Source organism: Pinus tabuliformis, chromosome 2_1 (assembly GCF_031772625.1).
Source record: "Pinus tabuliformis cultivar Carrire ecotype Pingquan chromosome 2_1, CPIR1, whole genome shotgun sequence".
Classification (NCBI taxonomy): domain Eukaryota; kingdom Viridiplantae; phylum Streptophyta; class Pinopsida; order Pinales; family Pinaceae; genus Pinus; species Pinus tabuliformis.
In genome coordinates this window covers 462,549,560-462,565,251 of record NC_142299.1, presented here as the reverse complement: position 1 = coordinate 462,565,251, position 15,692 = coordinate 462,549,560, and the positions used below count along the sequence as shown (strand labels likewise).

At 37.2% G+C, this 15,692-nt stretch overlaps 1 protein-coding gene across 1 annotated transcript in view; it reads left to right on the top strand.

Moving 5' to 3' along the window:
- Positions 1-13,120, top strand: part of LOC149200924 (ubiquitin-conjugating enzyme E2 27-like) — a 41,421-nt gene extending 28,301 nt beyond the window's left edge. The window contains exon 5 of the mRNA XM_089402823.1: positions 12,693-13,120. Coding sequence (XP_089258949.1) covers positions 12,693-12,800 — 108 coding nt within the window. The 3' untranslated portion in view covers positions 12,801-13,120. The remainder of the gene's footprint in view (positions 1-12,692) is intronic.
- Positions 13,121-15,692: the final 2,572 nt, after the last annotated feature.

Sequence of the window (15,692 nt, the reverse complement as noted above, 5' to 3'; positions counted from 1 at the left end):
TATAGCCGTTGGAATCTCTGCACACTCTATTTAATCAAGCTAAACCAGATCAGTTTGTCAACTTGTCCTGACGATGAACCACACTGGTTGGTTCGAAACGCGTCGACAAATGATTGATTATGTGATTTTGCCGAAGATTTTTTAGACAAAAAGAATTTAATTTAAAAATTCAAATTATTAAAACTACATTTTATATTTTCTTTTAAAAATTCAAATTATTAAAACTACATTTTATATTTTCAAAAAAAATAAAAAGAATTAAACATACATTTTTATGTTAAAAAAAAAATTTACATTTACATTTTTTTTAAACCATCTTTTTTTAATTAAAAAAAAATTATAATGTTTTTTTTAAACTTACGTCAAAATATAAATCATAAAAAAAAAAATTAAAACTACATTTTATATTTTCAAAAAAAATAAAAAGAATTAAACATACATTTATGTTTAAAAAAAAAATAATTTAAATTTACATTTTTTTTAAACCATCTTTTTTTAATTAAAAAAAAATTATAATGTTTTTTTAAACTTATGTCAAAATATAAATCATAATTTTTTTTTTTTTTTTAAAACCAATTTTAGTTTTTTAATTTAAAATTTAAAACAAAATTTAAATTTATTTTTAATTTATTAAAACATATTAATTTTTTTTAATTAATATTAAAACATATTAAATTTTTTAATTAATTTTTTTAAAACATATTAAATTTATTTTTTAATGTTTTATTTAAAAAAAAAATTAAATAAAAAACCCCTCCCCCTTTGCCCTAACCCCGCCCCCTATGTTTTATTTAAAAAAAAAAAAAAAAAAAAACCCCTCCCCCTCAGCCCTAACCCCGCCCCCTCCCCGACCTCCTCCCACCGTAAAAGAATTTGGAAACAAAAAAAACAATTATAAAAATATATATATATATAAAATTAAGTAAGTAAATATTGAGAAATAAAATATATATATATATATATATTAACAAAAACTAGGAAAAAAAAATAGAAACAAACTAGTTTAAAGAAATAAATAGAAAAATAACGAAAAAAGTTTAGAAAACTAGTGAAATTAATATTAAAAAAAAACAAAAAATGTAAAAAAAATAAAATATCACAAACCATAAAGAATTTGGAAAAAAGAAACAAAATTATTATATATATATATATATATATAAAAGTAGAAATAGAGAAATTAAAAAAAAAACATTAGAAAAAACTAGGAAAAAAAATAAAATAACGAAAAAAGTTTAGAAAACTAGTGAAATTAATATTAAAAAAAAACAAAAAATGTAAAAAAAATAAAATCTCACAAACCATAAAGAATTTGGAAAAAAGAAACAAAATTAAAATATATATATAAGTAGAAATAGAGAAATTAAAAAAAAAACATTAGAAAAAACTAGAAAAAAAAATAAAAATAAAAATAAAAACAAACTAGTTTAAAAAAAAAATAGAAAATTAACGAAAAAAATAAAAAAACTAGTAAAATTAATATTAAAAAAACAAAAATAAAATTAAATTATAAAAAAAATAAACCAAAAAATGGTTATTTTTTATTAAAAAAAACAAAAATACAATTATCTTTTATTATGTCAAAATATAAATCATATAAAAAAAATAAAAAAAATTAAAACCAATTTTAATTTTTTAATTTAAAATTTAAAACAAAATTTAAATTTATTTTTTATTTATTAAAACAATTTTTTTAAAACATATTAGATTTTTTTAATTAATATTAAAAAATATTAAATTTATTTAAAACATATTAAATTTTTTAATTAATTTTTTTAAAACATATTAAATTTATTTTGTAATGTTTTATTTAAAAAAAAAAAAAAAAAAAACCCCGCCCACCCCGCCCCGACGCCTCCCCCTACCACCCCGCTCCCTCCCCGGCCCCCCGAAACAAAATTTAAATTTATTAAAACATATTAAATTTATTTAAAACATATTAAATTTTTTAATTAATTTTTTTAAAACATATTAAATTTATTTTTTAATGTTTTATTTAAAAAAAATTAAAAAAAAAACCCCCTCCCCCTCCGCCCACCCCCCCTCGCCCACCCCTCCCTCCCCCCGCGCGGGGGAGGCCGGGGGGGGGGGTAGGGCGGAGGGGGAGGGGGTTTTTTTAAATATTTTTTTTTGGGCGGGGGGAGGGAGGGGTGGTCGGAGGGGCCGGGGGGGGGGGGGGGGTAGGGCGGAGGGGGAGGGGGTTTTTTTAAATATTTTTTTTTTAAATAAAACATTAAAAAATAAACTTAATATGTTTTAAAAAAATTAGTTAAAAAATTTAATATGTTTTAAATAAATTTAATATGTTTTAATATTAAATAAAAAAAATTAATATGTTTTAATAAATAAAAAATAAATTTAAATTTTGTTTCGGGGGGGGGGGGCGGCGGGGGCGCCGGGGTGGGGAGGGCGGGGTTTGTTTTTTAAATAAAACATTAAAAAATAAATTTAATATGTTTTAAAAAAATTAATTAAAAAATTTAATATGTTTTAAATAAATTTAATATTTTTAAATATTAATTAAAAAAATTTAATATGTTTTAAAAAATTTGTTTTAATAAATAAAAAATAAATTTGGGATCAATGCAATATCCGAAATGTCATTCTTCATGGTGAGGGTTATACTCCACCATGGCTTCTTGCCATAACTGTTCACATGTATGATGTTGCCTTATTAATAGAAGGATATGCATCAATGATGGAAGACATTAGTGCAACATAATTCAGAAACATTTTAGGATTAGGACTTGCTTTGACAATACAACTTTGGAGCTCCAACTTGCTTCTATGTGTTTTGCAATGTCTGGACATCACCCAGGCTCCCTGGTGAGCTGAAAGGCGTTGAAGCACTGATTCCACCTCCAGAACCTTATTGAACTAATTCTTAAATCCTTGATTTCTTAGGATCAACGTTTAGGAAAACACGTGTTTCTCCTTCCTCAACCGCTCTTGGAGGCTCTTGAGACCATGAGGCTCATGTGTCATTATTAAACTTCATGTCTCAACTCACTACCATCTTTTGTTGTGATGCAATGTAGACTTTGTCATCCTTGGAGGACTCACTATATCAAACAGAACATTATTGAAACTTGAGGTTCCAATTTAGACCTTTTCTCCTCTGGAATATAAATATATACAAGACAACCAAATACGTGGAAGTGTTATTTAGTTCTTACCACTGAATGCTTCCTTTGGTGTTTTGTCGTTGAATACTCTGTGAGGACACTTGTTTGGGTTGTAGATAGTAGTGCATGTCTCTGCCCAAAGGAACATAACCAGATGTAGGTCACTGTCTTAATAATGCACATTTTCTTCCTTTCAGTAACCCCATTTTGTTGTTGTGAAAATTCCAATTGATTAAGCTTCTCCTATTTGTTAATTACTGAACAAATTATTCACTGTTTCCTATAGTAAATATCAAAACTAATACACTGCAACCTTCACTTAATTAAATTACATGCGGAAACAAGAAATTGAGCAAGAAAGAAAATACAACACAATGGCACCGTTATTCTTGGACAAATGTCCTCGGAAAAACCTAGTGTTGGAAAACCGATGCAGCAGCTCCGAGGGTTTTATTATTAAGCAGTAGTAATTTCTGAATACAATCTCTGGATGCCTTCTCGACAATCTAGTTATAGAGAATATCATTGACAGAGAGATTTGAGGTTACATCACACTATCACTAGAAATATTGCTGATCCAACCCTTGAATGAACAACCCTTGGCTGCCTCTGCGTTGTCTTTGCGCAGTGTCTGCATCATCCCACCGTCACACTATCTAGGGACTGCGTCACTCCACCCGGCTGATCGATTTACCTCTGAGATTCAGACTTCAGCTCTCCCAGTCTCACACTCCAACTTCCAGCTTCTGAAATCGAACTATCTAGCAAATTTACGGGTTCCCTTTGGGCTTTTGTGTTGCCTTTGCGTGGCCCTGCGTTAGCCTCTCTAGCTCTGTGCTGCCTCTGCTGTATCTCTCTTTGCCTTCTCTGTTCAGTATTCCCGGATCAGGAGAAATTGCGAACTGGAACTATCCCTGCCCCTCACTGCAAAAATCTCATTTCAAATTTCTCTCCAACAACTACTCTGCTTCAGAAATTCGATCTTCTGAACTCTCTACTCTATGTGTTCTCCAAGTGACCCTCGAGCCTCTTATATCTTTCTATTGGACAACCAACGACCCAGATTAACTTCTAATCAATGGCTTAGATCATTTTGGCTTGATCTCCGTCTTCTTCTAGAAGTTTCATCCATAGTTTAGATTAATACCCATTAATTATTTTAATTTCCGAAGTTTAGACTTAGGGACCCATTAAAAAAATTAATTATTGTAATAAAACTGTATCCGGGTGGGACTTCCCAAAATGATTTCTGGGTATCGAAGAATGCATGCATCTAAGACTCCCTGCAAAATTTGAGACATAGAACACATCCGATGCTACCAGAAATCAACACTCCCTCTTAGCAAGGAATGTGCTCTAGCAATGCACCCTGCTGGAGCATCACCCTATTCCGTAACATCTCCTTTTGCGCTGTTGATGTCTAACATCCTGTCCACCAACTACTGCGCAACTGCTGCATCTGTACTGCTGTTGGCCCTTGCCACTACCAACACTGCATCCATACTGCAACTCCCTCTGAAATTCTGCATTTGTGTTGTTGCTAGCACTGCCATTACCAACTGCATCTGCAGTACAACTTTCTCCAACTACTGCTGCTACTGCATCAACAACGGAAAAGCATCCAAAATTACTGAACAAGTGTTCAGTATGATGTATCTCGTTGCTAGAGTTTTGACTACTGCTAGTCTCTGCGCTGACCCTCTGAAGCCTCTGCATCGTTGTTGATCTTTGCGCTGTGCCATCTGCACTCTGCCAACTCTGCTTTGTGCTGCTCAGCCCCTGGCGCTTTTAGCTACTGCAACTGTCACTCTGACACTCCTCTGCACCAATTGACACTAGTCCATCTTGCTACTACTGATCTGGGCTCCTGTAGCAAGGTATTGATCCAAGAGGTGGACTCCTCAAAGATCCTGCCCATCTGTAGTCCTTTTGAACTACAACTCTAAGTCAACCCACCTCCTTTCTGGAGGTATCTCCGCTGTCATGGCAAACTCCTCCTCGATCCTCTTGGGTGCAGCCTTCTGATTGTGCTTCTCATCCTTGTCCCTCTTCCTAAGAGGACACTATGTTGCATAGGGACCATATTCACCACACTTGAAGCACTTGATCTTCGAGACATCCTTCCTCTGTTTCCCCTGTTCTTGTTGCCCCTTTGATGCGAGGGCTGCATTCTCTTCCCCCTCATTGGGCTTCAATCCACTGCTGCTGCTTCCGTCAAGTTTGCACTTGACCAAGTCTCTCCTCAGCTCCTCTTGCTTAAGAGCTGCCCACATTCCATCCCAATCTGGCAAAGTCGCCCTGCCCAGGATGCTTTGGACAAAGACTTGCCACTCCTTCGAGATTGAGTTAAGGGCCAGTGCAATGTTGCACGAAGCGGGAGCGAAGCGGAAGCGCGGAGCGCGGAAGCGTCATTTTCCAAAAATCTAGGAAGCGAAGCGTCCGCGGAAGCGTCTGCTATATATATATATTTTTTTATATTTTTTTGCATTTATACTCAAAACAAACATCCCAAATACCAAATTAATTGTAGAAGACATGAAAACATGCATATTTTTGCATAAATCAAGATAGATATGGCATCCATGATTCCATTGTAGTTACTAGTATGTACAACAATCATCTATATTCTAGCTATTACAAACATACATCAAATTTTTAAGCATATTATAAAACATAAAACATAAAACATTTAAGCATATTATAAAACATAAAACATAGAGCATATTATGATTTATCTAGCAAGTGAGCAACTGTCAACATTTGTCATGTCCAAAATTCAAATAATAATGTTTACAAAATATGTCACTTGGTCACCGCCAAGCCAAAAAGGTTCAAAATTCAAATTCACAAGTCTACAAGTCTAATGAGTAATCTATGACAAAAAGAAGTAGATTGTGAATATATCTACTAATCTCTCCTCCTTCCACCACGAATAGAACGTGATGGCGGGCCTCCACGTGGTGGCAATGAAGAAGATGGTCCCTGTGTAAGTCGTGGCACTGGAACTGATGAAGAAGAACCCCCTGCTGTTGGTGTTGAACCATGGAACCTAGAAACCAAGGGACCAGAACCAGATGGGGGTGGGGGTGGTGGCATATCAACACCCGTGTCATCATCCTAGAATCGCTCAAAAAATTCATGAAAAAAAAAAAACACTAGTTAACAAAAAAATTAAAAACATGAATTAGAGAAATGCTTTATAAGGGAAAATTGGAAAATTCATACCACAACGGACATACCTGGATAAGAGCATCCTCTAATTGCTCTAGTCGCAACACTCCATCCTGCAAATTGGGCTCCTCTGGATTCTTGTCCCAAGTCAACAAGTCTTTATTAGACTTTGCATCTTCACAGTAATGGGACAACAATCGCAAGTTGTAATGAACATAAACCAAGCTCTCTGCCCGGTCTAAATTCAACCTGTTCCTTTTAACACTGTGGATGAAAGAATAAGAGCTCCAACACCTCTCTGCAGAAGAAGTGTTTACCACCTGTGATAGCACCCGCAATGCCAAACTCTGTAGAAGTGGAGTAGCCCCTCCATGCATGTTCCACCACTCAAGAGCAGAAAAATGCTCTCGATCTTGAATTGCATGCATGCTCCCAAATGGACCAGTGTTGAGCGTATAGTTGCTCACCTGTCTCCGTACCAATGCAGCCTCCTCATTATCAGGGATTAATCTACTCAATGCAGCCATATATTTTTCGTGAACCTCTCTATCTTGGTGTGGTTTTTTCCTGCTTCCCCCCCCAGGTGCTGGTGTTGAAAGCCATGATGGATGATAGTATTTAGGTGTCAAAACATATGCTAATGCATGCAATGGAATATTTAGCATTTCCCATCGGTTTTGCACCTCTACACGAATATAATTGTACAAGGTGGTATCTCTAGGCTCAACAATGTCTTTAATCTGCCCCAACATGCTATCCATTTGCTCATACACCTCCCCAATTACTGGTCGATCTGAATCTGCAAACTTGATCATGTAATAAATTGGTTTGGTGAATTGCAAAACATATTTAACCTGTGACCAAAAGTAACTGTCAAGAACAGTGTCCTTGACTACATTAGCACCATCTGTGTCAGTGTTAATTTCATCCCATGTTTCAGCACACACCAGATTAGTTAAAGCTTGTCTCACCCTCACTAGCCGCCTAAAGGTGAGGTAATAACTAGCAAATCTTGTCTTTGCAATTTTAAGCAATTGCAACTTGGAGTAAGTGCCATAGAAGTAGTTTACCCTTGTATGCCCTGTGATGAATTTAATGAGCTGCTTCCCTTTCCTGTAAACCTCAGCAATCCATCCACATTCTTTGTGTTTCACAATATCATGCATCAAAAGGTTCAATGTGTGAACCATGCACCCAGACCAAAAGATGTGTGGATGAGTACGCTCAATAATTTTTCCTGCTGCCTTACAATTTGCTGCATTATCTGTGATCACTTGAACCACATTATTCGGACCAACATCTTTGATTGATTTCAATAGGAGATCTGCAATGTTTTGTGCAGTTGCACTGATGGAGGAGGAGTCATGACATGCAATAAATACTGCACCACTAGAAGAAACACCAAGAACATTTATCAAATGTTGGTTTCTAATATTTGTCCACCCATCTGATACAATGGATACCCCATAATCCACCCACTCATGTGTAAAACGTGTCAAAGCTCTTTGAACCTTAGCTTTTTCTCTTTCTAATAACACTGTTCTAGCTTTCTCATAGTTGGGGGCCTTGTATCCTTTTGGGGCTTCATTGATGGCCTTTACCATGTCATGCCAATAGGGAGAGCGAAGCACATTGAATGGTACACCGCAAGCACAAAGAAAACGGACTATCTTTCCATCCACATCATCCCTCCCAGCAACATTAAGGAAATCCCCTATTGTTTTTCTACCTCCAGAGGTTGCAGAAGTACCATGAGGAGATGGGCAACTACCAAATTTAGAGGTTGCACTTGATTCAGAATGAGTTTTTTGTTTCTTGTTTTTTTGTTGTGCAGCCATCTCTATTTGGATGTATTTTTTTCTTTGTTCAGTTGAAATGTTTGGGCAAATTTGTACCCCCACAGAACCCTTTTTTTCATCACTGTCCAGCACCCCACAAAGATGCCTCCTCAGACGGGTATATGAACCCGTATATGGTTTTCCTCCATTACAATCATGAGGGCACATAAATTTGTAAGATCCACCACCCTTTCCCCCTTCAAGTTTGGTCACATAGTTCCACAAGGGTGTTGATGTACCTTTCCCATCTTGTGCTTCAGTGTCCCCTTCAAGTTCATCCCCTTCCTCTTCAAACCCTTCCTCCTCATCATACATTGGGTCACTATTATTAGGACCAAGTTCATCCCCTTCCTCTTCCCCTCTATTCCTCACCCTTGCCATCATTAAAACCAAGAGTGGAATGATACATAGAAGCCAAAAGAACACCATCTTGGAATATGGATATAGGTGGTGGACAACCTGTAAATAAAGGAGCAAGTAGAAACAATGGGAAAGAGTAGGAGAGGGAGGAGAAAAATACAATTTTTTTTTCAAAAAAACAAGGGAGTTTGGGGTTTGAACTTACCTCTTTAGCTCTTGTAGATGAAGTCCTCCAAGCTCTTGCTCCAAGCTCCTCCTCCTTCTCCTAGCTCCTCCTTCTTCACTCCTCCAAGCTCTCCTCTCTTCTCCTCTCCTTTCCTCTCTTCTCTTCTCCTCTCCTCTCTTCTCTTCTCCAACTCTCATAAACTCAAAGTGAGAAAATGAGAAGAGAATGGGGGCTTTATTCTTTTCTAAACTCACCCTAAACTCACCCTAAACCCACCCTAACCTCACCCTAACCCACCCCCTCATGCAAACTCAAGTTAACTTTTAAAAAAAATTAAAAAAAAATCGAGTTACATTGCTGCACCCGCGGACTTTTCCGGAAGCGCGGATCCGGAGCTCGTGAAGCGTGCGCTTCCGGGCCGAAGCGAGGCGCTTCCGATGGCCTGAAGCGCCCTCCGAAGCGCGGATCCGGGCCAACGCTTCCTATATTCTAGGAATCGCATAAAAAAACAGGAATCGCGCTTCATAAATTTTGGAATCGCGCTTCGCCTGGAGGTTCCGGAACGCTTCCGTACGGGATGCGATTCCGGCCTAGGATCCGGGGGGGGGGGGGGGGCGATTCCTGCAACACTGGGCCAGTGTAACCATCTCGGAACCTTGAGGTGTTGACCCCACAGTTGCCAGCTCATCTCGGGTCTCCAGAAGCTTCACAAGGAATGGATCAATGCGTTCCCCCTTCTGCATCTGCATAGATCTCAACTTTTGCGCCAAGTACATCTTCTACTACTCAGAAGATCCTTGATGCAACGTAGACAACACATCGCACATCTCCTTAGCAGTGCCTCTGCTAGCGATGTGACAGACGACATGATCCTTCACTCCGTCAAGGATCATTCTCTTTGTCTTCGCCATTTCTCCTCTGTACTTCTTGAGCGATCTAGATCCGTGGGCACAATCACCATGCTATCAATGTAGGCTTTGAGAAAATGCTCATCCAGAAGGCACGACATCCTTGCCTTCTAGATCACATGGTTGGATGCGCCATCCAACTTGTCTTGATATCTCAACCCACTGGCTACCATCTCTGCCAAACGAAAATGTCGAATAACCTCCTCTCTCCTATTGCTTCTCTGCAAATGAGAACTCAAACTTCTTGGCTGGAAGTCCTCTGAGGAAGAATTCCCTCAATTGTGTCTTCCCCTTCCTTTTGATGTCTTTCTGCCCAGCAATTGCTTGCAGAAAATTGCGTCCCATCGGGAACCCCTCTTCACTGAAGCCACTGCTGCGTTGCTCTGTCTGCCACTGACAAATCTCGATCTGGCAATCCTTCCTCTTTGTTGACTCCCTCAGAGAGAGATTTACCACGAAAATCTTGCCCTCCTGGCTTGAACTGTGCAATCCCTCTAGGGATTCGAATAACTGCCTCTGCAGGAATTTCAAATTCCCTTCCTCCTTCAGCGCTGGGCTCTTCTAGTATTGCTCTCTTGTTCCACCTGTAGCTCTGATACCATGTGAAAATTCCTAAATCTAGAATCCCAACTGCAACAACTGATTAAGCTTCTCCTATTTGTTAATTACTGAACACATTATTTACTGCTTCCTACGCTGCAACCTTCACTTAAATAAATTATATGCAGAAACAAGAAATTGAGCAAGAAAGAAAATACAACACAATGACACCGTTATTTTTGGACAAATGTCCCCGGAAAAACCTAGTGTGGGAAAACCGGTGCAACAACTCTGAGGGTTTTATTACTAAGCAGTAGTAATTTCTGAATACAATCTCTGGATTCCTTATCGACAATCCAGTTACAAAGAATATCACTGATAGAGAGATTTGTGAATTTACCTCACACTATCACTGGAAATCCTGGCTGATCCAGCCCTTGAATGAACAGCCCTTGGCAGCCTCTGCGTCAGCCCAATGTCACACTATCTAGGGAATGTGTCACTCTACCCGACTGATCAATTTGCCTCTGAGATTCAGACTTCAGCTCTCTCGGTCTCACACCCCGGTTTCCAGCTTTTGAAATCGAACTATCCAACAAATTTACAGATTCCCTCTGGGCTTCTCCGCTGCCTCTGTGTGGCCATGAGTCAGCTTCTCTGGCTCTGTGTTGCCTCTGTTGTATCTCTTTCTGCCTTCTCTGCTTAGTATTCTCGGATCAGGAGAACCAGGTCACCATCGATTTATCGCTCGACCATAAGGACCGGTAGGGGCTCGACCATAAGGGAGAGGGCCGCCATCGCTGCCATCACCAGCAGGGGCATCTCCCATCGAAACTATCCTTGCCCCTCACTGCAAAAAGCTCACTTCAAATTTCTCTTGTCAGTTGCTCTACTTCAGAAATTCGATCTTCTGAGCTCTACTCGATGTGTTCTCCAAGTGACCTTCAAGTCTCTTCTTATATCTTTTTTTTGGACAACCAATAGGGATTTGAATGATTGCCTCTGCAGGAATTTGAATTCCCTTCCTCCTTCAGCGCTGGGCTCTTCTGGCATTTCTCTCTTGTTCCTCCTGTAGCTCTGATACCATGTGAAAATTCCTAAACCCGGAATCCCAATTGCAACAACTGATTAAGCTTCTCCTATTTGTTAATTACTGAGCACATTATTTACTGCTTCCTACAACAAATATCGAAACTAATACACTGCAACCTTCGCTTAATTAAATTATATGTAGAAACAAGAAATTGAGCAAAAAATAAAATACAACACAATGACACATTTATTTTTGGACAAATGTCCCCGGAAAAACCTAGTGTGAGAAAACCGGTGCAACAACTCTGAGGGTTTTATTATTAAGCAGTAGTAATTTCTGAATACAATCTGTGGATGCCTTTTCGACAATCCAGTTACAAAGAATATCACTCACATAGAGATCTGTGAAGTTACCTCACACTATCACTGACATAAAGATTTGTGAAGTTACCTCACACTATCACTGGAAATCCCCCGCAACCCTGGTTTAAACAATAAGGAGATGGTTCAATTGAGGAGGTAAATGTAGTCCTTAGGCCTAGATACCCTCATTGTGAATGTACAGCTGGATTAACATCCTACTGGGGTCATGCCAGTGTGGAGTCGTCATATCCTGTCCTCTCAAATGGGGCCAACATAGACGACAGTTCTAATGAGGGATCCCCTTTTAGTTTAATGCCACCTCTTTCTTTTAGGTCAAAACCTCAAAATTAGTAACTAAACATCAATGTATTGATGTAGCTCCTTTAGCATACTGCTACAGCTTGTAACGTTTATAGGATGGGTGATTTGCCCATTTTGTTGATTGCTATTGTATGCAGTTTCAGATGCGAGTAAGTAATTATTTTCTTTGAATTTGTTGAGATTATACAAGTGCTTAGGGGTAGTCTTTTGGTTTTTCGATTCATATATACATATACTAGAAAATTGACTTTTTCATTTTGTGCTGTCAAAAATGGGATTTATGAATGCTGGTACTTTAGGAAATTGACTGCTAGGCAGACATCATTTTTCCTTGCTAATATTGTTGTTATGGAGTTGAGCATCAACTGCCAAATGTAATAGACGAGATTTTACAAGTGTGTACACTAGACCCATCACAGTACATTCCAGTTTTTTTAAGCTCATCAAATGTTTGGTATTTCACATAACCTGCAGTATTAGCAATATCATCTCTTTGAGATGAAAAGAACAACCTAATTTCTGTGTAAAAGTGTTTATGTCAAAATCCACTATATGCTGTCATGATGTTTTGGCCTTGTGACTATCTTCTAAGCTATTGTCTCCTTGAGCAAGGTTGTTTCCTTTTCTTTCTAAGTGGGCCATTACATCTGTATAATGTTTTAAATTGTCTTACAATCCCTTATAAGCTATTGTCTCTTTGAGCAAGGTTGTTTCCTTTTCTTTCTAAGTGGGCCATTACATCTGTATAATGTTTTAAATTGTCTTACAATCCCTTGGAATGCTTTCTTATACCTAAATTATTTGACTACTTTAGGGGTTATTTTTATCTTTAAATATTTGCTAATAATTGTCACTAGTTATTTTTTTCCAGGTACAAAAGTTGGTAGAGATGGGATTTCCGGAAGATATAGCGAGAACCACATTAGAAAAATGTGACGGTGATGAAAACATGGCACTTGAGAAACTCTGTAGTGGTTGATATGAAGCTGATACAAATGTTCTAGCTGCTGTTGTCCTTTTGTTTTTCTATACATTGTAGAACCTAAGTCACCTGGTTAGGTTCGTGTTTGAACTCGGTGACAATGGAGTTCAAGAAAAAATTGCCAGGGAAAAAATATATAACAAAATTCGCCATTAAGTTTGAGAAAATACATAGTCCAAAAGTTTCTAATTTTCAAACTTACGTTTATAGACTTACTGTACAAACCTGGGACAAAGTTGTCACCTTTATTATTATAACGTTATGTTTGAAGTTTTTATTTTATTTTCACTTTAATATAACACAAATTTGAATTTGAATTTTATGAATAAATTCAAATCTAATCTAATTTATTGCCGACTATAATCATCAGCGAACATAGTTGGATTTATCCATTGGGACATGATATTAATGAATTTCGATTTTTTTTTTTTTTCCATTAAAGTTTGGTGAATTTATCCCAATTTATTCGTCATGGAATGTAACCCCCCGCCACCCTCCCTCAACAAAAAATGTCCAGCTAAAAACTGTAACCAAGTGTCGAACATATATCAATTTTCACAGTAGCCTTGATTGCACTAATTATTTTTATATACAAAATATATTCAATGCTTAAGGAATTTTCTACGTCGAAGTTCTTCAAGCTCAGTTTTGTGGCAAGTGCTTTAATATGATAATACTTGTGCGAGGTGGAGTTAATGAGTCTTATGACTCCACTAATTGAAGTATTGCATGAAATTAAGACTTTTCTTCTCCAAGTTGTTTTCCAAGAAAGTAAAAATCTTTATTCAGAGATAGAGATTTGTTTCTTGATAGCAGTGTATAAAGGCGAGCTGAGTAAAACCAATTATTTGCGTTCTTAGATTTTCTATTGATTGTTTATGAAAATTGTAAAATATCTGATAACAGAAGAGCAACTTCATTGTAGCTTGAAAATTGTCGCTTAATTCTTTTTGTTTCACTTCCTTTCTTGGATCCAAATATTGGTTGTGAACCTAATGTCTTGATCTCTGGTCAGGAAACTACTGCATTGTTCTTAGGGTCATGATCTTGTGTACAATGTCTCTGCTTGTTGATATTTGGTCTTGCCCTCTTTTTGTTGATCTCTCTTTATAACTCTTGCTCTCTTTGAAGATTTGTTGGAGGCTGAGCCTTCAGTTTGCTCAGAAGAGCTATTTTTTCTATGTGACTCTTCCTCTTTCATTATTGAATATTGATATTCAACCGAGGGTTGTCAAGAATATTCACCTTCGTTGAAATTTATTTAACCATGTTTTACTTTTCCTCCATCCTTTCTATGCCTTAGAGACTGCTGAAGTAATTTGGAAGAACAATAATTGGGAACGGACATATCAAAGATAATGTAATAAATATGAGAGTCTATTACGAAAATCACAAGATGTGTGTACTATATTTACTGACTGAACAATAATTAATCGATGATTTGCAAGGAAGTTGAAACTGGAGTATAAATATATTCCAGGTGTATTTATGGCAATATTTGCTTTTTAATCAAGTGGATATTATTATTATTATCATCAATGTTCCACAGAGATGCCTCCGCTGGAGTGGGGGGTGTACTTTCCACATTTGCCATGCTCCAGAGATGGGGGACATGGGCAAATGTTTCCCACATCCCTCCTTTGGTGAAACTTGGGTAATGTGTGGGGATTTTTTGGGGTGGGGATGTCTTTCCCCAAATGGGGGACAGCTTGGTTTTCTTGGTTTCGGTTTCCCCCTCCTTCAGAAGGGGATGCCTGGACACCCATCCCAATTTTTTGGTCCAACAACGCATGAAGTTAGAACAAAGATAGGGAATGGAGCTAAAATAGGCAATGGAGCTTTGAGGAGTCTGTGACCTTGGTAATTAATGGTAATATTACCCTACCTTTTCTATCATTTTACACTAAAATTTTTAGTGTTACCATTAATTGTTTTGGGATGTTTGAGTGTTTCCAATCTTATTGGATTTCATATGGAGAAAGTAAAATTTCGATTCCATTTAGAATTCAGTACACTTAACAGTTTTTGGGATTTCAGAGTTGGCAGGTTTATGGCGTATCCACTTGATTGCACATAGATGAATTTGCATGGTATGAATGGTTATTGTTGGGATTTCATCATTAATATTTTAATTTTAATTTTATAAATTTAGAGATAGGGAACCCTATGCTAGGGACCTTGATATACACATCCCCTTTGTGTATCTCCCTGTTCTCATGTTCCTTCGTCTCCCTGTTCTCATGTTCCTTCGTCCCAAAAACTTGGTACAACATAGATGATCATCATCTTTCTTTTCAAAACGCTTTGTCCTCAAAGCATTTATTTGATCTTTTCAAAACGCTTTGTCCTCAAAGCATTTATTTGATCCACTCAAGTCTGGGAGATTCTGTTCCATCAAGTTATTTACCTATCTCCCTGTTCTCATGTTCCTTCGTCCCAAAAACTTGGTACAACATAGATGATCATCATCTTTCTTTTCAAAACGCTTTGTCCTCAAAGCATTTATTTGATCTGGGAGATTCTGTTCCATCAAGTTATTTACCTATAACATTTGATGCACTCAATTCTGGGAGACTCTGTAGATGAATTTGCATGGTATGAATGGTTATTGTTGGGATTTTACCATTAATATTTTAGTTTTATAAATTTAGAGTATTTTAGTTTTATAAATTTAGAGTATTTTAGTTTTATAAATTTAAAGATAGGGAACCCTATGCTAAGGACCTTGATATACACGTCCTTATGCTAAGGACCTTGATATACACGTCCCCCTTGTGTATCTCCCTGTTCTCATGTTCCTTCGTCCCAAAAACTTGGTACAACATAGATGATCATCATCTTTCTTTTCAAAACGCTTTGTCCTTAAAGCATTTATTTGATCCACTCAAG